Genomic DNA, 23,570 nt, shown 5'->3' on the forward strand with positions numbered 1-23,570 from the left:
GCTGCACCCTCAGCATATGGAGATTCCCAGACTAGGGGTTCCCAGACTAGAACTCCTCCTCTTTGTTTTTTTAAGATGTATACCAAAAGAAGAAAACCAAGCACTGATATAGGTATATGAATTAATCAGAACCCCCTCCTCAAATATTGTCTAACATACTGAGTACCCTTCATGGCTCAGTAGTTAACAAACCCAACTAGGATCCACGAGGATGCGGGTTCGATCCCTGGCCTCGTTCTGTGGGTTAAGGATCCAGCGTTGCCGTGAGCTGTGGTATAGGTCGAAGATTCAGCTCAGATCCCGCGTTGCTGTGGCTGTGGTGTAGGCCAGTGGCTGCAGCTCCAATTTGACCACTAGCCTAGGAACTTCCATATGCTGCAGGTGTGGCCCTAAAAAGCAAAAAAGTAACAACAACAACAAAAAATTGTCTAGCGTGGTCTGACAGTTAAAGCAAATGTGGTTCTTTTTAACTTGAGTTTCCAAATATTTGCTTAACTATTCTAATAATTTTGCTATTACAGGGTTAGCCTTAACACAGTTGATTGTCAAAACAAAGGAAGTATCTTGGTTCTCCTATTTTGTAGTTCCTATGAAAAACTAGAAGCAGTTGAATACAAAATAGCATTTTAATTTTTTATATAGTTAAATGTTTATAAGGCAAGAAATAATAAAGTGCAGATATTATTTGCTTGATTTATTTTGCTCCTATTTTTCCAGCATTAAAAAGTAATGCTTTATATGATCTTGTTTTATTACAACAATAAACCAGAAGCAAAAGCTTATCAGTTAAAATACATTCTGCCATTAAGCAGTCTTTCTTTTTATCATTTCAGACTTCTCAAAAAAAAAATGCCTTTTTTTTTTTTTGTAGTTGGTATAGAATTGGTAGAATTGGAAGTAGATCAGCAAGATGATAAACAAAATCACATATATTTGTAATTGTATGTCAGAATAGAAAAAAGAGTACCCACTCTCAAGCATTAAAAATAAAATTCAGAGCTCCCATTATGGCTCAGTGGTAATGAACTTGACTAGTATCCATGAGGCCTCGGGTTCAACCCCTGGCCTTGCTCACTGGGTTAGGGATCCAACATGGCTGTGAGCTGTGGTGTAGGTTGAAAACACAGTTCATATCTGGTGTTACTGTGGCTGTGGTGTAGGCAGCAGCTGTAGCTCTGATTTGACCCCTAGCCTGGGAACTTTCATAGGCCGTAGGTGCAGCCCTAAAGTAAAATAAATTGAAATCGTTCTAAGTAAGAGCTATACACTGAGATAAACACAGTGCTAAGGAAATTTTTTGAAAATCTTTTTCTATGTTCCTAAGCTTTTACTGTTTTTTTCTTGAGTATTCTGAAAATTGTCAGTCATTCATTAGTAATTTGGACATAGTCTGACATTCTGCATTGTGGGTAGCATAGTCTGTAGTACTTTATAAAAAGACTGGGTTTTTTTGAAAACCATTTAAAAGATTGTACAGACCAAGGGAAATGGGTGAAATAGGTCATTTGACAGCCTACCTTATTAGCTTCCTCACACTGTCTCTCTCATGGCATTTCATCTGAAAGGCAATACTAAATTGCAAAAAATGAGAGGTTGTAAAGATTCTATGGGAGAAAGATGTATCTGGGTTAAACTCACCTGCAATGAGGAGAAGAGATTAATGAAAGGTTTTATCTAGTGCATACCAGGGAAGCTGTAGACAGATAACTAGTCTATACAAAGGAAATGAGAAAGCATATTTATTCACCTACATAGTAATTTCTGTCTTAAGAATATTTTGAATTTATCATTAATTTGGACACTGGTCGTTTGGTTCTGAACGATGACTTGGCTGTCATCATGCTTATTTTTGCCTTGGCTGTAAGCCTTTGGTATAAACAGGCCTCCATATAACACACATGCAGCACAGCCTGTTCATGTTCACGTTCCCTTCGGAGGATTTAATCCTAGACTGTGTCTTTATTCATAGAAAAGTGAGAACTTTCTTGAGAGGGAAAGCAAGAAGAAAAAAAAAGCCATTAAGAAAGAGGCACAGTAGGTCAAAGGAATAAGGCATATGTCACAGCCGTCGTGAACACATACGGTTCTTTTGTGCAAATTTAAAAAGACACCCTCTTCAGGAGAATGAATTACGGTGAGTGCTCCTCTCTCTGGCAATTGGGGTCAATTCTATCACTCATTTGCCCCCCAGCTGGGCACCTTTGTACATGGCATCAGTGACACAGCCATACACAGTGGCCCCGACCTGTGGGGAAGTTGAAGGATAAGAGGGAGTGTGTTGAGAATAAGCAGGGGAAAGGGAGAGCAGGACGAAGGTAATTCTGCAACTTGGCAGGTGGGTCCTGGAGGATTTTACAGAGAGAGCCTGTTAAGCCTAAGGAAGAGGATGATCAGAAAGTAGCGAAGGGACGGAGTTCCTGTTGTGGCTCAGTGGTCATGAATCTGACTAGTATCCATGAGAACTCGGGTTCTGTCCCTGGCCCTGCTTTGTGGGTCCGGCGGTTGCTGTGAGCTGTGTGGTGTATGTAGGTCACGGGCACGGCTTGGATCCCGGGTTGCTGCGGCTGTTGTGTTGGCTGGCAGCTGCAGCTCCAATTCGACCCTTAGCCTGGCGGGGGGATCTTCTGTATGCCTCGGGTGTGGCCCTAAAAAGCAAAATAAAAAAAGGCAAACCAAAGAATGTACAGAAGGGACAAGAGGGAAAACTGTCCCTAATGGAAGCTTTATGTGACATGTGTGCAGGTAAAACTGAGTTGTGTGTCATGCATGCGTATGACATCCAAAATCACATGTCCTGTTCAGATGTGCTCGTATTGTTCTCCTAGGCACAATTACTTCACATCTCCTTGACTTTTCTGCTTTCCTCTGAAGTATTCCATGTTTAGAACTTCCTCCAAGGTTTAAAAAAGTCTTTTTTTGAAGTTCCCATTGTGGCTCAGCAGGTTAAGAACCCAATATAGTGTCTGGTCTGTGAGGATGTGGGTTCAATCCCTGGCCTTGCTCAGGGAGCTAAGGACCCGGTATTGTGCAAGCTGTGGCATAGGTCGCAGGTGCAGTCTGAATCCAGTGTTGCCTGCTGTGCCTATGGCACAGGCCTGCAGCTGCAGCTCTCATTTGACCCCTAGCCTGGGGACTTATATATGCCACAGGTGCTGCCATTTAAAAAAAAAAAAAAAGGCAGGGGGTCTTTTTTCCCCTTTCATTTTATAACCTAAATATATTTCTTTTTTATTGAAGTATATTTGATTTATAATTTTGTGTTAGTTTCAGGTGTATAGCAAAGCGATTCAATTATACATATATATTATATATATTCTTTTCATATTCTTTTCCATGATAGATTATTACGAGATATTGAATATAATTCCCTGGACTCTACAGTAGGTCCTTGTTGTTTATTTATTTCATATATAATAATGTTTATCTGCTAATCCCAAACTCCTAATATGTCCCTCCCTCCCTTCACCTACCTATTTCTTGACAGATGTTAGCTGGGAAGAAAAATAAATGCTTAAATCATGGTGAAAGCTCAATAGACATTCACAAAATAATTTTTATAAGAATTAGCAAGAATTGATAGAACAATTAAAATTTAAATCTCTTGTGAGTTCCTGTCATGACTCAGTGGGTTAAGAACCCCACTAGTGTCCATGAGGATGCGGGTTCCAACCCCAGCCTCACTCACTGGGTTAAAGGACCCAACGTTGCTGTGAACTGTGGTGTAGATCACAGATGCAGCTGAGACCTGGCATTGCAGTTGCTATGCCATAGGCCAGGACCTATGCCAATTCGACCTCTAGCCCTGGAACTTCCATATGCCGCAGTGTGCCCCCCCCCCCAAAAAAAAGGAAGAAGAAAAAATATTAAATCTCTTGACATATTAACTGACCTGTCTTTTCTATCTGAAAATTCTTCATGAAGAAATACAGTGGTATTCCTTATATAATTATTTTATCAGACACAATTGAGTTTGATACGTAAGAGTTTAAATCATTGCTCTGTTTATAGCTTTGGCCTTGCATTCTGTGTTCACAAATACTCAAAACATCAGCACAACCACTTGGAGAAACAACTTAGCAGTAAAATTAAATATTCCTACCCTTTGACTCAGCAACCCCTTACCTAGGTATACACCCAGCAGAAATCACTGCTTACCTCCCTCAAAAGATGTGTGCATGAATTTTCTAAGCAACTTTATTCATAATAACCTGAAACTGGGTTAACAATCCAAATATTCATCAAGAGGAGAACTGATACATTATGGCAGATTAATATGTGGAACAGTAAGCAACAACAAAAAAAACCAAACCACAACTATCACCACAATAGTAATAAACATCAGAATAGGGAGTAGCTGGGCAGATGAGGAGGGGCGGGACTAATTGACTGGGAGAGGAAAGAGGGAATCTTTACGTTTGCATAGTTAGCCACCAGCCAGATCAGGACATGGAACCTTCCCATTCCATTCCGTTCCAAAGCCCTCCGTCTTGGGTAGTGGTTACAGGGGGGAGAAAGTACACACACAGGCACACATGCACACACACACACACACATTCATCAAACTATACACCTAAAATTAGTGTAATTTATGAATTTATCTTTTTTTTTTTTTTTTTTGTCTTTTTGCCTTTTCTAGGGCCGCACCCGAGGCAAATGGAGATTTCCAGACTAGGGGTCTAATCGGAGCTGTAGCCGCCAGCCTACACCACAGCCACAGCAACTCCAGATCTGAGCTGAATCTATGACCTACACCACAGCTCACAGCAACACCACATCCTTAACCTTCTGAGCAAGGCCAGGGATGGAACCTGCAACCTCATAGTTCCTAGTCAGTTTTGTTAATGACTGAGCCACGACGGGAACTCCTGAATTTATCTTTCTTGACCCACAAAAATATGCATTAATAGAGCAAATTCATTAATTACAAAGACCTAAGAAACAATGTGATTAAGTATAAGCAGATCCCTATTTTCATATTCTTCCACCGAAGAGTTGTCCACCCACGAACACCTATTTGCAAAAGAAGGAAGTTTTTGTCAGTCACTTCTGTTTTTAAAAATCTGTTGTTTTCAGCTCTTACTTAGATTTGTAGGACTCAAGATATCGCTACCTATTATATGTAAAAAGTTACTCTAACTCAGTGATTCAAGATGTACATCATTGTTGCATCTCAGCGTATCACAGTGTGTTTTGTGATCAGTGGTGTATCATTGTTTAACTGCCAACATTTTTTACTTCTTCACAGTGTATAAAATATGGAGTTTCTGCCAGCTGATCTCTGTGACATTGCCAGTTCAACCCCCGGCCCGGTGCAGTGGGTAAAGGATCTGGCATTGCCACAGTTGAGGTGTAAGTCTCAGATGCGGCTCAGATTCAGCCCCTGGCCTGGGAACGTCCGTATGCCCTGGGTGGGGCCAAAAAAGGCAACAACAAAAGACAACATAGTTTATAAAATAATGATGCTTCGAATAATGGATAACCTCTTAGATCCAGTGAAGTGAGTTAGGTGTACAGACTGATTTTCCAAGGTTTAGCCTTTTGCCACATACATTGCGCAACTCTTGGGCTCACACCTGCAATGTTAGCTCATCCTTTCTTCATTGGAAAGTGCAGCAGATCCCTAAAGCAGAAGGTTTCTTGTAACACAAACTAAAGTTTTGGTACTAGATTTTAAAAGGATTCACAAATGCTGAAATCTACACGAGTCAGGGGAATAAACATGCGGAGCTGGCCAGAGGTCAGTGCATGCTGGGGTCACATGGGTGGTGGGCGTTAAAAAGAGTCTCTGTGCCTTCGCTCAGAGAGAGAGGCCATGCAGGAACGCTGACGAGGTAATGTCAGATCTGATTTTACTGAGAGACGCCAAAAAATCTGACTTACTGTATGATGTTTCCTGACCTATAAATGCTGGCTCAAATAGAAGCCATGTCTGTGAGCTGAATCCAGTACATGGGCTGCCAGTGTGTGACATCTGGCTGAATGGAAGCCGTTTGGCTTTCTGAGGAGAAGGGAATCTGTGGGAGAGCAGAAATCTTTTTTTTTTTTTTTTTTTTTTTTTTTTTTGATGAGTATCAGAGATATCTAGAATGGTACTGGGTATATAGCAGGTGCTCAATAAATATGTTTCATGAGTAACATCAAGTCTCTTTGACCCACACAGAGCAATATATACAGAAATAGAAATATGTTGAATTTTTTAAGATGCCATTTCTGATAATGTAGGAGTTTTTTTTCCCACTGATATATTTGGCAAAATTATTTTAATAGGAAAATTCCACTATATGGCCAAAAAATTCAAAGCAAAAACTCTTTCTGTGGTGTTGACCCGCTAATTTCTACCTAACTTTCAAACCTCAGCTCATGTTCTTTTTGGGGAGCCCCTTTCCTAACAGCCCTACTCTCCGGCCCCATCCTGCACCTGAGTCGGCTGTAGACATCACTCCTCTGGACCCCCTGGCCCTCTGGGGTGGCCGCCACCACGCTTCTACCTACTGCGTCTCTGATGTGCTCAGCTCATGTCCTCACAGGCTGAGAACTTCCTGGGGACAGTGTGCTCTCTGGTTTTGTATCACTTGGCATAGAGTAAACATTCAACAAATGTTTGTTAACTTCATTGTTTGTGTGGTATTGAATTGAAAAGTAAAGAACTCTTGGAGTTCTCTTGTGACACAGCTGGCTAAGGATCCAGCACTGTCACTGCCGCAGCTTAGGTTGCTGCTGTGGCACAGGTTCAATCCCTGGACCGAGAACTTCCGCATTCTGTACCTATGACAAAGAAAGAAAAGAAGGAAGGAAGGAAAAAACTCTGAAGTTTCTCTGCTCCTGTGCTTGTCGTCTTTCCAGGGTACCTTTCCGTTTCGCTCACAGGCCCTACCATCTCTCTCACATCTATATTCAGCAAACATTTTTCTAGGACTAAATCCCAGCCCTGACCTGCAAAGGAGAATTCATAGTCTGAGCAAACAGACACACCTAAAGAACTGGGTGCACATTCCATGATAAAGAGGAAAATATGCTGTGAGAATATGGAGGACATTGATTACGATTCAGGGTGTCTGGGAGGCTGTAGAACTCTGCCCGAGGTTAGCATGAGCGGAGGCATTTTCGCCTCCATCCGAACAACTACTCAGTGGCTCTGCTTCACAGGTTGCAGAATAGGCTGTGTGTATCCCCAGGCGCAATCCTGTACAAAGCACCCCCTTCCTGATGAAAAGAAGACATTGATGACTTCCTAAAAGTGGAGGCAGGCACGGAAAGCCTAAAACAAGGGCAGCCAGTCAAGAAAAGCAGTAGGTGCTCACTTCCCATTCAAACATGTTAATAATGACAAGAAGGAGACTTAGGGGCGACAGCAGACTTTAAGATCAGACATTCCTTTACAATTTAAAATCAGAGCAAGGAATTATTGGAAGGCAGAATTACCCAATAGCTAAAAGGTAAATATTAGAATAAGAACCTTTAGCTCATGAAAGCGTGTCATGTAGATCACAGGAAGAGGGATCCGTTTAGTCTTAGAAGAAATCAGTGTTGAATGTTGGGAATAGGTTGTCTTAATGCAAGAGTGAGCTTGAGCCCAACTTAAAATTTATCCTGTTGCCATTGGAGAGACGTATGCGTAGGTACTCTGCCTCAAACCAAAAGGATCAGAGGCAGGACCTACCTACTGCAGAGAACTGTACGGATTTCTGGAAATTAAATCAGTTTGAGAACATCTTCTAGTATAATTTTTACTATCTCCCTTTCAGAAAAAAAAAGTCAGGCAAAGCATGTTTGCGGATCCATTCCCTCTATGAACATTTGAAGGCCCCCTACTAAGTGCAGGGCACTGATCTGGAGATTTGAACGTGTTTGATTTTACTTCTGTCTCCCTACCCTCACCCTGGTCCTTTCTGGAGAAGTAGAAACACAAGCAATAGCATCTGTTGTTACAGAGATTTAGTTGATGATGCACAAAGCTAGCTAGGTATTGGGCATTTTCTAAACAGAGCAGCTTTAACAATAAAATTTACTACTTTGTGTTTCAAATAATTCTCAAGAGTTTATTGTTAATAATGTAAACCTAACCAGAAATGGTCTCTCCCCATTTTCTAATCATAAGTCTTGCACCGGGGAGATAGAATACAATCTATGTGAGTACAATTTAGTTCGATAGTCATACCTCACATACGAGTGGACACCATGCAAATAAATGTATACATTAAAATTGGACAGCACTTAAAGAGATTTAATAATTGATCCTGTTGCCTCTGCAAAAAAAAAAAAAAAAAGGAAAAAAACCACCCAAACCCCGTTTATGTAATTGCTAAAATATGGCAGATAATGATACATTCATGTTTAATATTGCTAATAAATTCAAAAATTCACATTTTTATTGATAAACATTTTCTTGAAATGCAGTCTAGGAGGACAGATGGTTAAATTTAAGGACTTTATAAATGAGAATTGTAGATAGTGGTGCGGTGAGTGGCAGCGCTGTGTGGAGAGCCATCTACCGCCTTACCTGTGCTCCCAATCCCTCAGCAGTGACTTCCATATCTCACTTTTATGTGCAACCAAATTGCACACAATTTTAGGGGGAAAATTAGCATGGTAACAGAGTAATAATCATGGTAAATACTGCGCTTCTCCTTGTTGACTTAAACTACATACTTAGGATATTTCGGAAAAATATTTCTGTTAGTCTAGCTTACTACATTGAAACTTTTGGCTGTAGAATTTATGTATGTAAGACATAACTTAAATCTGTCATGAGCTTATCTCTTTGACATGTACACAAAAAAAGCATACTAAACACACCAGATATTTTGAGACCTAGAATTATTTTTATTCATTGGAAGTCACAAAATCTTATTAGTATTTCCATCTGCATAGGTTTTTCATAACATACGGCATGGCTCAAGATGCCCCAAGAATTCTTTCCTCTTTAGGTTAGTTCTTTCTAAAATTTCAGAAAACTTTTGAGCGAAATGAGTTCATACCTTGTAAATAATATTTCAGGATTCATCCTAGCACACTAAAATATATTTGAATATATTTAAAATGTATTTTTTGTAGCAAGTTTTGCTGTATTTGCTTATTCTACAAAAGTCTTAAATGTTCTGATTGTCCTTTGAATTGATTAGAATACGTGATGATGTGACTTTTACTTTGTATCCTTGATGGACTTTATGTCTCATTCTTTTTTCCCATTAAGATTCCAGAGGCTTATTTCATTAGAGATCCCCATACGTTCCTTCTTACACAGGACTTTATTAAGGTATATGTGTTGGATTTAGGGTTCAGGTGCTCTTCGGGCTCTAGTTGCATGCATGTAATCACAGGTTAACATCTCCACCTTTAACCCCAGCTTCTAAATAAGAATAGTGACTTGGTTACTGGGAGCATGCTTGGAAGGCGAAGCAGAGCTTGTCTACAAAATACTAACACTTGGATGATTCTGCACCCTGGGAGAAGAGCACCCGGTGAATTTTCTGGACTTTTTTCATGGCTGACTTGGGATACACTTGCGTTGTCAAAAAGTGTGTTGACCTCTCTTCGTTGATGCATATTGATTATGACAATCACTCTCCTTCCGCTGCAGGCCATGGAGGCACAGATACAGAACTTTGGACAAACGCCATCTCAGTTGCTTATTGAGCCACATCCGCCTCGGAGCTCTGCCATGCACCTGGTAAGACATATCAGCTTGCAGAACATTTTTTTTTTCTTTCTTTCTTTGTACCTGAGTATAGATCAAATAAAATAGCGATTTTTTTTAGCAGCATTTTAAAAGACTTCTAGATTTATTGACTAACTCTCCAGCCTAAGTATATACTGATTACTCTAGGGAAAGACAAAGAAAGGAGTCTGGGTCATGTCTTTAAGTTTGGCTTTAGCGAGTTCAATTTTGGATTCACAAAAATACCCATCCTCTCTGACTATATATATACCTCCACATAAACTCTTTCATACACATACAGGCTTGTAGACATATGCCAGCACCAAAATTAGATTATATTTAGAAATTAGAAAAACATAATATAAACAATATGATGCTGCCCAATTTAATCTTTTGGGGAAAGATGAGGTAGAGGGAGTAGTTTATTTTTAAGAAAAGCCAAGAAATATACAGATAGTTTGTAGCAGAAAGGCAGTTTAGAAGAGGAATTAAGAGCCAGGGCCTCAGAGTCAGTCTCGGGTCAAACACCATCTCTGCCACTAACTCGTGAATGAATTTTCCCAGGTATTTAAGCTCTCTGCTTACATTCCAGAATCTATAACATGGGGATTAAAAATAGTACCAGCCCTGAGCTCCTAGCATACAGTTCTCAGTAAATGTTAATAGGTGTCACCAACAGCAGCAGCTACTAATATTAAAACTTTTTTTCTTATTTTGCAAGGGAAAGGGTAATATTCTTTCTGTTTTAATCTGAATTTTAAAAATCCATTTTCATGAGAAAGCAGTCAATTTTAGTAAACGTTTCCCTCTTTGTCTAATTTGTCTTTTTTTTATTTTTTTTTTAGGGCCGCACATGAGGCACATGGAGGTTCCCAGACTAGGGGTTGACTCAGAGCTACAGCTGCTGGCCTGCACCACAGCCACACAACGCCAGATCCAAGCCATGTCTGCGACCTGCACTACAGCTCACAGCAACTTGGGATCCTTAACCCACTGAGCGAGGCCAGGAATCGAACCCATGTCCTCATGGATACTGGTCGGGTTCTCTACTGCTGAGCCACAGCAGGAACTCCTCTTTATCTAATTTGAAGAAGAAAATTTTTCTAAGAAACTACTTTAGGATTTATTTTTAAACTGTGATTTTTCATGAATTTTTAATAAAGGAAAAAATACATGAAAGCAAAGATATTCTCAAAATATTGCGGTTCATCAGTTTTCCTAGACACTTATCAAGGCATCAACTAGATCCCCTCATACTGAAGTCAAATGTCCCAGAATATGGTCCATAATAATATGTGTAAACAAATGTCTAAGTTATTATCCTATGACCCAAGTATCTCACGCCTTTCATTTATCCTATCAGTTATTCACCAAATTTGCAGTAAGCTCCCTCTGTGTGCCAGGCTGGACGCTAAGCATTGTGACACAGCACTGATGCATCCTCAGCCTGCAAGGAACGGAGAGTCAGCACCTCCTGAAAACATAAAGAAGCGTGTTTGCAAACCTTTTTTTCCCCTCTGTCATGATTCAGCTGCACAGTTTTGGCCCCCTTTGCTTAGTCAGTAGTGACCACTGCTGCCTGAAGCGGGTCCTCATCCGTGACCCAGCAGAAGGGCTTCGCCAAGCACACGCTCCCATCCAGACCCGCTGGCGCAGCCTGGACGCCGAGGTGTGGCTTTGGAGCCTCCAGCCCCAGGATGACGCGTTTTTAATAAACTGTCTAAGAGAATCTCTCGCACACTTTATTTTTATGAAATGCTTTGGCAGAAGGGTTTTATTCCCGCATTTGTTTTCTCTGTTTAATGATAATACTAATACAAATATTTATCTTGGAGAAATGCCCAGTCAGAACTTATTACTTTCCTAGGGGAAATTGTGAGAGAGACTAAATTGGCATGGAACTGTTTATAAAGAAAAGAACCTTTTTAAGTTCCTCTAGCAGATATATATATCTTGAACAATTACAGGATATGCATGAAAGCGAAATACTGGTTATTTCCAGCAACTTAGTTTGTGTCTTTTGTGTAAAAATATTTACACTGTTTTATAGTATTTAATAGTAGTACTTATAGTATCTACTTTCTGAGCTCTGTAGCCCTGCAGTTAAGGATCCCGCGTTGTCACTGCAACAGCTTTGGGTTGATGCTGTGGCTTGGGCCAGATCCCTGGCCCAGGAGCTTCCACAGGCCGTGGGCGCGGCCAAAAACAAACAAACAAATGAAGATAAAAATACGTCTGGTGTCTACTTTCTATCAAGTCATATGCTAAATGTTTGAGAAACAAACATTAAGAACCCAGCTAGTATCCATGAGGCCAGTATCCCTGGCCTTGCTCAGTGGGTTAAGAATCCAGCGTTGCCTTGGCTGTGGTGTAGACCTGAAGCTGCAGCTCCGAACCAGCTCCTGGCCTAGGAACTTCCATATGCCACCGCCAGTGCAGCCCTAAAAGAGAAAAACGAAAAGAAAAGAAAGCTCACCATCTAGCGGGGAAGGAGGCCTAAACAGTAGAGCCTCAGCAGAAATGTGCACACGGCACTGACAAGGGAAGCTATAGTATTTTCCTTGTTTAGACTGTAGCCGTGACCCCAGATCCACCAGGTAAAAAAATGAAACTATCAGTCAATTCATTTTGTATTTCATGTAACTGACTTGACTGATTTTTTTTTTTGCGCCACATTGAAGTTGTAACTTCATCGAATAATTACGCCACATCACATGGGCATCTCTAAGCCAGCTTCTCACGCTGCCACCTGGCGGTCCCCAAATTGCAGCTGATGCTCAGCGACCGGGTGTCCCCTCTCAGCGACTGCACGCAGTCCCTGCTTGTCTCTGTGCCATCGTCCTCACGGTCACACAGTGCCTGCTGTCTGTCTGGGCTCATGCTAGCCTGTTGTAACCTCATTCTCCCCCGAGCTCTCACTAACTGTGTTATTCCTTTTGTTTTCTTTGCTCTCTTCCCTTTCTATTCAACAGTGTTTCCTTCCACAGAGTCCACTCATGTTTAAAGATCAGATGCAACAGGATGTGATCATGGTGCTGAAGTTTCCATCAAACTCTCCAGTGACCCACGTGGCGGCAAACACACTTCCCCACCTGACCATCCCGGCGGTGGTGACCGTGACCTGCAGCAGGCTGTTTGCCGTGAACCGATGGCACAACACTGTAGGTATGTGTGCCTGCGGGCGTCACGCACTAACAGGCTCCTCACAGCTGCGGTGACGTGAGGGAAGGTAAGGGTGCGCAGGGGCAGCGAGGGTGCCACGTGGGCTACCAAAAGCAGCCGAGGAAATCACAGCCAAGCCGGCCCGAGGAACTCGAATCGGCCTCATTCATTGGCTGCTGCTCTGTTTTAGTCCCTCACACAATGTTTGGCCAACACTTAGGTATACAGTAGGTGTTTGATAAGTTGAAGCAGCTCTGTCAATAATTCAGAGCATGCCATCCTCCTGGAGGGCACCTCCCCCGGCCCCCCGCGGGGGAGCCCGTTTTATCCCATGTTAAACAAAAGTGAGTATGAATCCAGATTTTCTAGATGATGGTTTCAAATCCTCTTTCTCCCACTTCTTGATTGCATTTGGGGACTGTTTGAATGAGTATTTTGTGCGGTGCCGGGCCCTGGGAGTCCAGCCATGGACAAGACAAACAGCGTCTCTCTTTGTGGAGCTCGGAGTCTTTGAGAACAGACAGACTCTAAATCGTTCAGTGAGTTCATGTGTGTTCTCTCCAGACTCATTCCCGAAGTTTCCAGCCAGTACATCTTGAAGTGATATAATTCTGTCATAAAAATTAGACATATTGATACTTATTTAACCAGGACAGGAATAGATGTGACTAAATGATTTCATTGGCCCCGTTCCCTACTTAAGATCTCCCTGGATTCCCACTGTCTCCAAGACTGAATGGATGAGCCACGCTGAATTAACCTGACTCTTTCTATTCTACCAACTTAGGCATGGCTCTGAAAAACTTAATCTCGTAAGAGTTTCTAAACACCCCATTTTATGGTTATTGGTAATGTTTTCACCATGAGGAAGAACGACTTCCATTCAACTCAGAAATATGCAGCAGACATCTCTTTTTAAGATGACTTTATTATTCATAGGTGTCTTGGCCTCTGGAAATGTTCTGCATTGAGAGAAAGCCATAAAGTATTGATTTTTTCCCCCTAGATTGTTCAAAATATTGTATGTTATATCATATGTAAAAATTATGACTAATGAGCTCAGTCAAGCCCTAAGCATTCATCCTCTGAAAGTAGCTTTTGGTTTAAGATCTTAGGGGTAGCTCCGTTTTATAACTTCAGTTGACTCGTCATCTGTGGAAAGAAGGCCCACCCTCCCCTCTGCCTTGGCACAGGCGGGCCTGTGCTTGGCACCCATCCCTGCTCATAGGCATGATTTTCCTTAGATTTTTAGCTCTCCGATGGGTTCAAGAAATGTCATAATTTTCTATCTTATCCAGCTTTTTCTTGCTGTTAGGATAACAACTCTTCCCAGCTTTCTCCATCGTAAGTGGAAACCAACCATCCCTGTCTTTTTTTAAGACCGTCTGCAAAAACACGTAGTGTGTCTGAAGCATCCTTAGAGTGATTTACCAAATAAGTTTTAAGCATATGTATTTTTGCATTATCATTAGAAAGCACTGCTTTTTAGGAAAGTCCTCCTTTCTGAGAATTTTGTGCTCATTTTCTCCTTTAACTGATCTTTAGGCCTAAGAGGAGCTCCAGGTTACTCCTTGGACCAAGCCCATCATCTTCCCATTGAAATGGATCCACTCATTGGTATGTTCATGACAAAGATCCACAGATTCTTGTGTGGTCATTTACCGGACATGACAGTTGAGTGTATTTTTTCCACCACGGAATTAGTGTGCAAACAACGTCCAGGTACCATCAGGGAGCTACGCAAATCATAGTATGCCATCCAGCACTTTTTGATGTTAAAACAATTATTTGTGGCATTTCCTTGGTATATTAGGAGGTCATTTAAGATGGCAAGGCACATAATTCCAAACCTTTCTTTTCAGCCTCCACTCTTCTTTAACAACTTTATGTATTTGAAATAGATAAGGACTCAAAGCTATTATAACAGAAAACGAATACTAAAGAATATCTTTTCTGGCAACCTCCATTCAATAGGGCTAAACATTTTTTTAATTAAAGATTTCATATGAATTGCAAACTCAGGCACTATAACACTTTGCTGTAGATATTCAAAGTATTTTTAAGTAATCACATACGCATTTATTAGTCCAGAGTAAGTGCCTTAGTCTCTCTGGGCTTCCATTTCCTATCTGTGAGATGGTTTCTAATAATGTTTGTTCTCCCTATCGCATAGGATCCAATGGAGAACTAAATTAGAAAAAAAATGAAAATATTCTGAAAAATTATAAACCCATATACACATTACTGTATTTTTTCTTAGACTGATTCACCCTTCATCTTTGAACCCAGAAATAAAATGAAAGGCAGCCCTTTGGGTTAGTTACTTATACTCCTACACAAAGTAGCATTTACATTTCTTTGGGAGGACATACTTAGGACAAGGAATATTTTTAGAGTCCATCTAGCTGTTCCTCTGCTAAAGATACATTGACACTGTCACATACAGCTAAAATGTAACCACGGAAAAGTGAGTAACTGTATTCTAATTAATCAAGGACCAGTTGCTTCATTGTCAAGTGACTCAGGACCTTTGGTGTTCTTTTCCTTTGCTGGTTTTTTTTTTTTTTTTTTTTTTGTAATATTTTTTTAAAATTTTCCCTTCTCTAGGAATCATTATTCCCGTGTTAGTAGAGATTCACAGACAGTAGCATCTAGATTTAATTGGTGTTGGAAAGCAATGGGGATCTTGTACATCTGCATTTTCTGTTTAAGGATTCAGCCCAGGGATTTCGCCTGAAAGGACAGCATCGAGTAAGGGACAGGCTGGCGCACAGACAGGCACCAGGGAAATCAGCCGGTGTCTCTGAGTTCCTGACTTCATTCACATTCAATCCCAAGGCTACCCGCGGAGTCCCTGCCTGTCTCTGTCCTCCCCAACCCCTCGCCCATCTTGCTTCCTCCCCTCCTCCTCTGCCAGCCCAGTCTGGAAAGGCTTCTGTTTGTTGACAATCCAGGTCTTTAAAGCCGCTGACCTAAAGCTCCCTGAGGGGCTGCCTACATAACAACACCCCTTGCTCAAATCCCTACTTTCTTCTTTCCACATGAATTGTAAATGCCATCAGAAAATGACAGATGAGGGCAAACGCTGAGACATTTTTTCCTTATGTAACGTACTTCATACAATATTTATTCGTCATTATTATTGAACTTGCTGGACACTAATGAACTTGTGCGGGGTGAACATCTATTGAATTAAGTGCATTTAAGTACTTTTATTGTGTCGTGAATTCACATCTTGGAATTCCTCACATCGGTGGAGGAAGAACTTTAAGTTCCAACCCTTTTAAAATAAATATACAATAGACTTCATAAATAATCACTGCTACTAAAAGGTGTATATTCCTCTTAAGGAAATGTTAAAATCTTAATAATCTTATATCCTTAAAAACCCATTGCTAGATAAATGAAGCATAAATGTATTCCTTCTATATGTGCCTGGAGAAACTCTTGTGGGATCTTTCTTTAAATTCCTTTTTCTATTTAAATTTAGCCAATAACTCTGGTGTGAACAAACGGCAGATCACAGACCTCGTGGACCAGAGCATACAGATCAATGCACATTGTTTTGTGGTCACAGCAGATAATCGCTATATTCTTATCTGTGGATTCTGGGATAAGAGCTTCCGAGTTTATTCTACAGAAACAGGTAAACCGAACTGCGAAATAGTTTATTCCCGTCAAAATGCCTGTTGTTATACCTAAAGTTCATATGAAATCAAACTGAATAATGCCGGCCTTTTCATCATGAGTACTGAGAGTCAAATTAAATGTTCACATTACAAATACATGGGCACTTATAATTCCATCCACTCCATACGTTAGCGTGAGCTGAGCCCTGAGTTAATAGGACAACTGGGATTACAGCCCCCTCACCCAAAATCAGATTCAATGAAACACCTTAAACCTCCTCTTAGTTTGGCCCAAACTCTGAAAACAAACATCACAATTATAAGTTCTTTCCTTAAAGTAATCCCAGCTGACATTCTTGTATCATTTTTTTCGGAAGCAATTCAGTAAACCAACTCTGTAGCTAGATTTGAATTACCTTGTAAGTTTGCAGGTCTGTACATTGACTGTTCAGAAATCTGGCAAAATTAAGTTAAGCTTATTATCCTTTCCAGAAAAATGGCAAGTGAGTTCAACCTGCCGTTCTGTTGCTGTGTTTCAGGGAAGCTAACTCAGATTGTATTTGGCCACTGGGATGTGGTCACCTGCTTGGCCAGGTCTGAGTCCTACATCGGTGGGGACTGCTACATTGTGTCTGGGTCTCGAGACGCCACCCTGCTCCTCTGGTACTGGAGTGGGCGACACCATATCATAGGAGACAACCCGAATAGCAGTGAGTATTTGTCTAGAATTATCCTTTCAGACTGTAAATTCACTTAAATAGGCTTTGCTTTTTATTTTTTTATTTTATTTATTTATTTTGGTCTTTTTAAGGCCGCACCCGTGGCATATGGAGGTTCCCAGGCCAGGGGTCTAATCAGAACAACAGCTGCCAGCCTGTGCCAGAGCCACAGCAGTTCAGCATCCAAGCCACATCTGTGACCTACACCACAGCTCACAGCAACGCCGGATCCTTAACCCACTGGGCAAGGCCAGGGATCGAACCCCAGTCCTCATGGACACTAGTCAGAGTCATTAACCACTGAGCCACGGCAGGAACTCAGGCTTTGCTTTTTAAATTTTCCTCATGTTTTTTTTCCTGGGGCTGTAAGGATTTTCATATATGAATGCTGAAGTGGCCACCGTCTTTGTTGGAATGTAGCTGTGTTTGAAGCGTGAAAAAGAGTGAGTGCTCTAACCTTCGGCCTGAGGAGTCTCTCAGACCCCCTCTCACTGCCCCTCTGCTCAGCTGCCCTTCCCCAGTCCCCACATGTCCCCATCCTGCAGCAAGTGCCCTCAGGGACAGTGGGTCCATTCAGCTTCCTATGATTTCTCTCAGCTGAATGAAGTCTCTCCCTTCCCTGCATTTCCAGGAGGTTTTATGGGTGCCTCATGAGGGCACTTCCTTCCCTCTCCAATGGGAAATACTAAATATTTCTGTTTATTTATTTAACGATGTTTGCATCCCCCCTTCAGATGAGGCACTGTGGAGGCAAAAACTAAGTAAGATGATTCCTTTGCTTGGGATGATTCCTGAGTGTTTTTTATTCAACCGTGCTTCCAAAAATACCCTGTAGGGAAACAAACAAACAAACAAACAAAACGGGACTCCAAGCAAAATAATTTTAGAAAACACTGCATATACTCGTTCTCTCTCTTACATGCTCTGAGAGCCTTACTCAGATAAACCAACATTTGTGTAACCTACAGTTTCTCAAACATGTTTTCCATGGAAGCTTTTGTTCATGGAAGAGCCGTGGTTCTTCTTTGGAACTGCTTTTCTGAGGAAACAGTAAAGTGGATCAGGAGTCCCTCTCTTTGCGTCACAGGTCTTTGGTTCCTGGCAGAGTTGCACACACAATAGGTTTTCCATATTGTTAAATGACTGAAGAACTAGATAAGAGATTGCCTAGAAATCATTGCTGTTTTTAATTACAAGCTCTCCATAGTTCCAACGCACGTATTTCCTGTAAAAGAGAGAACGGTTTCTGTAAAGTGTCGATAATGGCAAATACCTAAACCAGGGTTATTCTGTTTCATACATTAGTCACAGCTTCAGCTGCCCTCCAAAATAAACTGAAACATGACTTCAGGAGTATCTGTGACAAAACAGAGATATGCATTTCCCAGGAATATTGTGTACCTGCCACTGAAATGCTATAAAAGTAGAGAAGAAAGGAGTGTACAGGATGCCGTGTTTTAAGTGGGCGGCTGGTCTGTTCCGGCCTGTGAGAGAGCTCCGCATGGAAGCTCAACCGTCCAGCTCCCCTTCAGGTCCACCTGCCCCCAGCTGTTAACGTGTTTTGATAGGAATACTGCAAATACCGATAGGATAGTGAGATGGGATATGTATTTGAGATAGTGAGCGAATGAACTCGACGACGAGATAGGTGAGGGTGTTTTCTGGTTGCTCATGGCTAGAGGTGAAGAACCCTAGATGAATAAACTCCAGGTGCCCTATGACGTCATGTCTCTTAGTTTAGATGCTGAATAAGAGGAAGTGGGTGTGTTATGCATTGCTATCTCTGCTCTAGGTTGTGAACTAAGACGTGGTATTGCTTTGAGGAAAACACATATTCAGTGTTGCTTGCTTTCCAGCCAGCTCAACTCACTAGCTAACAATTCCGCACCATAAGGAACATCACACTCTAAATACTAAAAATCTCCTTATTTGCTCTTTTTTAAACCATAGCCTTAACAAAAAGAAATTTCATTTTTAGCAGAATTCGTGTGTGTGTGTGTGTGTGTGTGTGTGTGTGTGTGTGTGCGTAAAAGACGTTCAGTCTACCAGTTATGACTTTATTATTCTCCAGCAAGGTGCATTCGCACATGTATTTTACCTAAAAGTATTTATGCATATTTCCAAATTTTCTTTTATTTCCAAGAGTAATGTAGTGTTCATTAGAGGAAAAGCTGGACTGAGCATCTAGGCTGTGTGGAATCTTTCCTCTATTATTGACAAAAAATAGAATTTACTAGATAGGAAAAAAACTTTAAGAAACAGAATAGTGTTTTCAATCCAGTTAATTAGCATCTTCAAAGTGAAGCTCAGAAATGATGAAAATGTTATTTTCAAAAAGAGAATTCACTTCTTTAAAACCACCATCTGATAGCATAGAAGATAACATAATGTACTGCTACGAAGTAAAAAAATTTCAAAGAAAAATGTTAAATTATAATAATTCTATGTCAGCAACTTCACTTTCTAATGATATTATGAACCAAATGATGGTTAACAATTATAGCTTTGATTCATTGCTTAGTAAGAACATTAAATGTGGTAATATTTAGAGTGTTTAAAGGTCTATAGGCGCTATGCAAATAGAAATGTTTATGTTAATCCTTAAGAAATGTGAATACTGAATTTGTTAAAATGTAGCATTATATTTGAGCTTTAAAGACAAGGTTATCCTTGGAGTTTCCATCGTGGTGCAGTGGTTAATGAATCTGACTAGGAATCATGAGGTTGCGGGTTCGATCCCTACCCTTGCTCAAGGCGTTGCCATGAGCTGTGGTGTAGGTTGCAGACGTGGCTCGGATCCCGCGTTGCTGTGGCTCTGGCGTAGGCTGGCAGCTGCGGCTCCGATTCGACCCCTAGCCTGGGAACCTCCGTGTGCCGCAGGAGCGGCCCAAGAAATGGCAAAAAGACAAAAAAAAAAAAAAAAAGGACAAGGTTATCCTTGAGTTCCCAGTGAGGCTCAGCAGTAACCATGCAGGTTCAATCCCTGGTCCTGCTCAGTGGGTTAAAGATCTGGAATTTCCATGACCTCTAGCCTGGAAACTTCCATATGCTACAGGTGCAGCCCTAAAAAAATAAAATAAAATAAAAGACAAGATTATTTTTAAGAAATTACTGCGTAATATTATCCATATAGCATTGCCTCCATTTGTAGGACTTTATTTTTTTAATCAAAAACTGTTATCATCATGAACCTAAAGGACTTCCATAAAACCCACCATGTCCAGACTTGCTTGAACATTTACTGTGAGCCTATGTAGGATGGTTCCATTTTATCCATTATCCTTAACATAAAAGGAAACAATTTTCTATAGATTAAACCCAATGAGTAGCTAAAGTATTGCCACGCAGCAAGCATGTATTGAAAGCCTATTGTGTGCTGGTACCAGCCTAGCAGCTGGGAGTGCTAGGTAGTCAAAGGCTCCGACTTTCTGGGGTTTACAAAAGTCTGTACTTCATGAATCATAATTGCTCTCAGGTAATATTTAGTGTCGTAAGTACTTTGCATCTACAAAATGCTTAGTATTATATCTTGGGCACCAATGAATGATTGCATAAAAACTGCTTTCAGCTTTTTGCCATGTGGGTAAGCATAATACTAAAAAAATATTGGTGGTCATTTTTAGTATTTAATTGACTTGACTGATCAGCGACTGACTTAATCTGTTAAAATGGCTCACCTAGCAGCCCCTGTATGCACGCCTAGAGAGCCCTACATACTGGTCAATTCGCTTTTTGCGAAAGCAGTCAGAGCACACACTGAATTGACTGTCACGTCAGGGATCAGCCGTGGATGTTGACAGAGACATAGTCCTTGCTATCAGAAAACTTGCAATATGAAAGAAAAAGGTTTTTTTGGTTTTTTATTTTTTTTTACTGTTTCAGTTTAATCTATTCTGGCTACCAATTCACAGGTCAGAGAATCAGGCTATATGTGTTTTCTGTCTCATATTGCATTGCTACACCAGACCGAAAAGCTAGTTATGTCTAAATTCATATTAAAGTGTGTGACACGATGCCCTTAGGTTTTGAGGGTTGTGTGTATTCATTGAGACACGGAGAGGGAAGTCCTGGCATGAAACCTAATATCCCAGTAGCTGTTAGAATTCAGGAATGGGCCTTGAATTTACTCTGTGTGTCAGAGACTGAATCATATTTATTCAGCATAGCACCACAACATGATCGGCTTCCTTTGCTCAGCTCATGTGCATATCCCTAAAATGTTCTCAGGATAAACTCAAGTGCTTTAACCTATGTATGCTTCTTTTGCATTGTCATTATTATTTGTAATGAATAGCTTTATTAATTCCACAGAGGAAAAAATCGGTAATGTTTGTGGATTTTCTTAGTTAGGTATAGAAAGAGTTAATGGTTTCATTGAATCAAATGTACTATTGTGACAAATTAGACATCTCATAAATAAGTCTTTTTCTAACCACTTTTATAATTTTAATGAATTAGCAACATAGACAATGAAAATGTGAAACAAATTATTACAAAGAGATTCAGACTGTAAAAGAAACAAGCCAAGGCTACCTGGCAGAGGTTCCAGTTGCATTATAGTTGTTTTATTAATATACTTAATATCAATATCCATTGTTACTCTTTCAAACTTGTGACTTTGAACATGGACAATTTTCTTGGAGATGTAAATAGATCCCTGACTAGATAACAGAATTGCAGAGATGTGAGGGACAGATGCTTTCATCTGAAACAGACTTTTACACAAATTCTGAAACTAATTTGGAAGTGATAAAAATTAATTTGCACACTTTAATTGGAAGCAGGCTATCGCATGAAAGAAAGGAGAGCAGAGCAGGCAATTTGTGCTAAAAGCTGATTGAATTTTTTGTCAGGTAGGTATCTTGGACTTGGCCGTTTATCCTCCTGAGCCCTTCTGTGCAATATATTAGAGCCCATCTCTGACTGGTGTTCTTTAAAAGGATCAATGCTATTCCTGTTGAATCCCTAGAGCCCCAAATTTCATTGATCTTGGGACTTGACATTTCTCATTACGTGCTGTAGCTTCCAACAAGATAGTCACAAGAGGGGCAAGTCAACACTGTCTCCTCAACAGACACTTAAAATACACTGGGACCTCAGCTCACAATCCAGCCTGCTTGTAAAGTGTGTGGCTTAAATGTTTATACCAGATATGCAGTGCTTGATAGAGAGCTTGTTGAACTGTTTAAAATCATAGCAACAGGAAACTTTGCGAGAGAATGTACCGTTCATGTTTTCAAATCAAATCGACAAATATTCATTGAGTAATAGGTATAAGACATTGTTACCATGCACTTTGGAGAAACAAGTCTTTAGCTCATGTATGAGCATTATGCAAACTATGAAATGAGAAGCCCATTGAAAAGGAGACTCCAGCTGTGCACACATCCCTTCCCTGGACTCCCATTGTGTAAGCTTCGGCTCTGGACACTGACCCTCCCGCCAGCCCCAACCTGTCACTAAACATCTGCCAAATCGCATTCCTTGCTTTGTCTACATCCAGCCATCTTTTAAAACCATCCTGGTGGCCAGCTCCACAGCCACCACTAACCGAGTATGTTTTCAGGGATGAACAAAGCATGGACAAAGCGTAGCCCAGTGATATTAAACAGATAGATAGATAGATAGACAGACACATATACATATATATATATATATATATATATATATATACACATATATATGCATGTATATATGTGTGTGTGTATATATATATGCATGTGTAAATATATACAGACCTGCTTCCTTAGGAAAGGCAGGTGGATTATACTATCCTTTATTTGGGGAGGGGAATGGTAGGACAGTTATGTGCTGTGACCTTAGATCCAGAGTCAGGATTTCAAGGGAAGAGATCTGCCCTGAAACAACAGTGCTCAGAGGGAAATATGGTCAGTGTCCCCTCTGAAGAAGAAAAAGAACAACTTAGAGTGAATGGACCATAGGTTCTGTCTTCTGTTTGTCATCGAGTGCTCTGAGTTTGTAATAAAATGAAGCCACATCATGGGACGTTTTCCAACCCATGGAATGTTTTCATGTGAGTTACCTTGTGACCTGTGGAAAATGCAGGCCCAGGCCTGTCTGGTCCTTGGGCCAGAAACCTCTGCATTCACTCTCAGGTGGCAGAGGACACAGGGTCTCCATAAGCGAATCCTCATCGACGAAGTTTTTCTGAGCTTTTCAGCAAATGTCTAACAATTTTTAAAATAAGTCTTGAATTCAGAGTAGTGATGAAGCTACTGCACCCTTCAAAATCTCTCACTCTGGGATTTCAAGTCAGAAATCCATCATTTTTATGTAGGTATAAACATGAATGAAAATGCCTTCTGCAGTGATTCTGCAATGACTCAACAAAGGTTATAGATAAAATCTGAATGTCGTATATCGTCAAGAGGTTCATTTTCT

At 40.7% G+C, this 23,570-nt stretch overlaps 1 protein-coding gene across 19 annotated transcripts in view; it reads left to right on the forward strand.

Moving 5' to 3' along the window:
- Positions 1-23,570, forward strand: part of NBEA (neurobeachin) — a 644,629-nt gene that overhangs the window by 608,918 nt on the left and 12,141 nt on the right. For 7 of the 19 annotated variants that reach the window (XM_021065197.2, XM_084981455.1, XM_084981446.1 and 4 more), the window contains 6 exons: positions 9,194-9,256; positions 9,581-9,670; positions 12,631-12,823; positions 14,366-14,437; positions 16,311-16,466; positions 16,989-17,159. In XM_021065197.2, coding sequence (XP_020920856.2) covers positions 9,194-9,256; positions 9,581-9,670; positions 12,631-12,823; positions 14,366-14,437; positions 16,311-16,466; positions 16,989-17,159 — 745 coding nt within the window. The remainder of the gene's footprint in view (positions 1-9,193; positions 9,257-9,580; positions 9,671-12,630; positions 12,824-14,365; positions 14,438-16,310; positions 16,467-16,988; positions 17,160-23,570) is intronic. The other 12 variants (XM_021065202.2, XM_084981461.1, XM_084981450.1 and 9 more) reach the window with 3 other exon arrangements.

Source organism: Sus scrofa, chromosome 11 (assembly GCF_054392235.1).
Source record: "Sus scrofa isolate SSC_HxYL_T2T_F1_AM1 chromosome 11, Sscrofa_HxYL_maternal_Yorkshire_Landrace_v2.0, whole genome shotgun sequence".
NCBI classification, from domain to species: Eukaryota; Metazoa; Chordata; class Mammalia; order Artiodactyla; family Suidae; genus Sus; species Sus scrofa.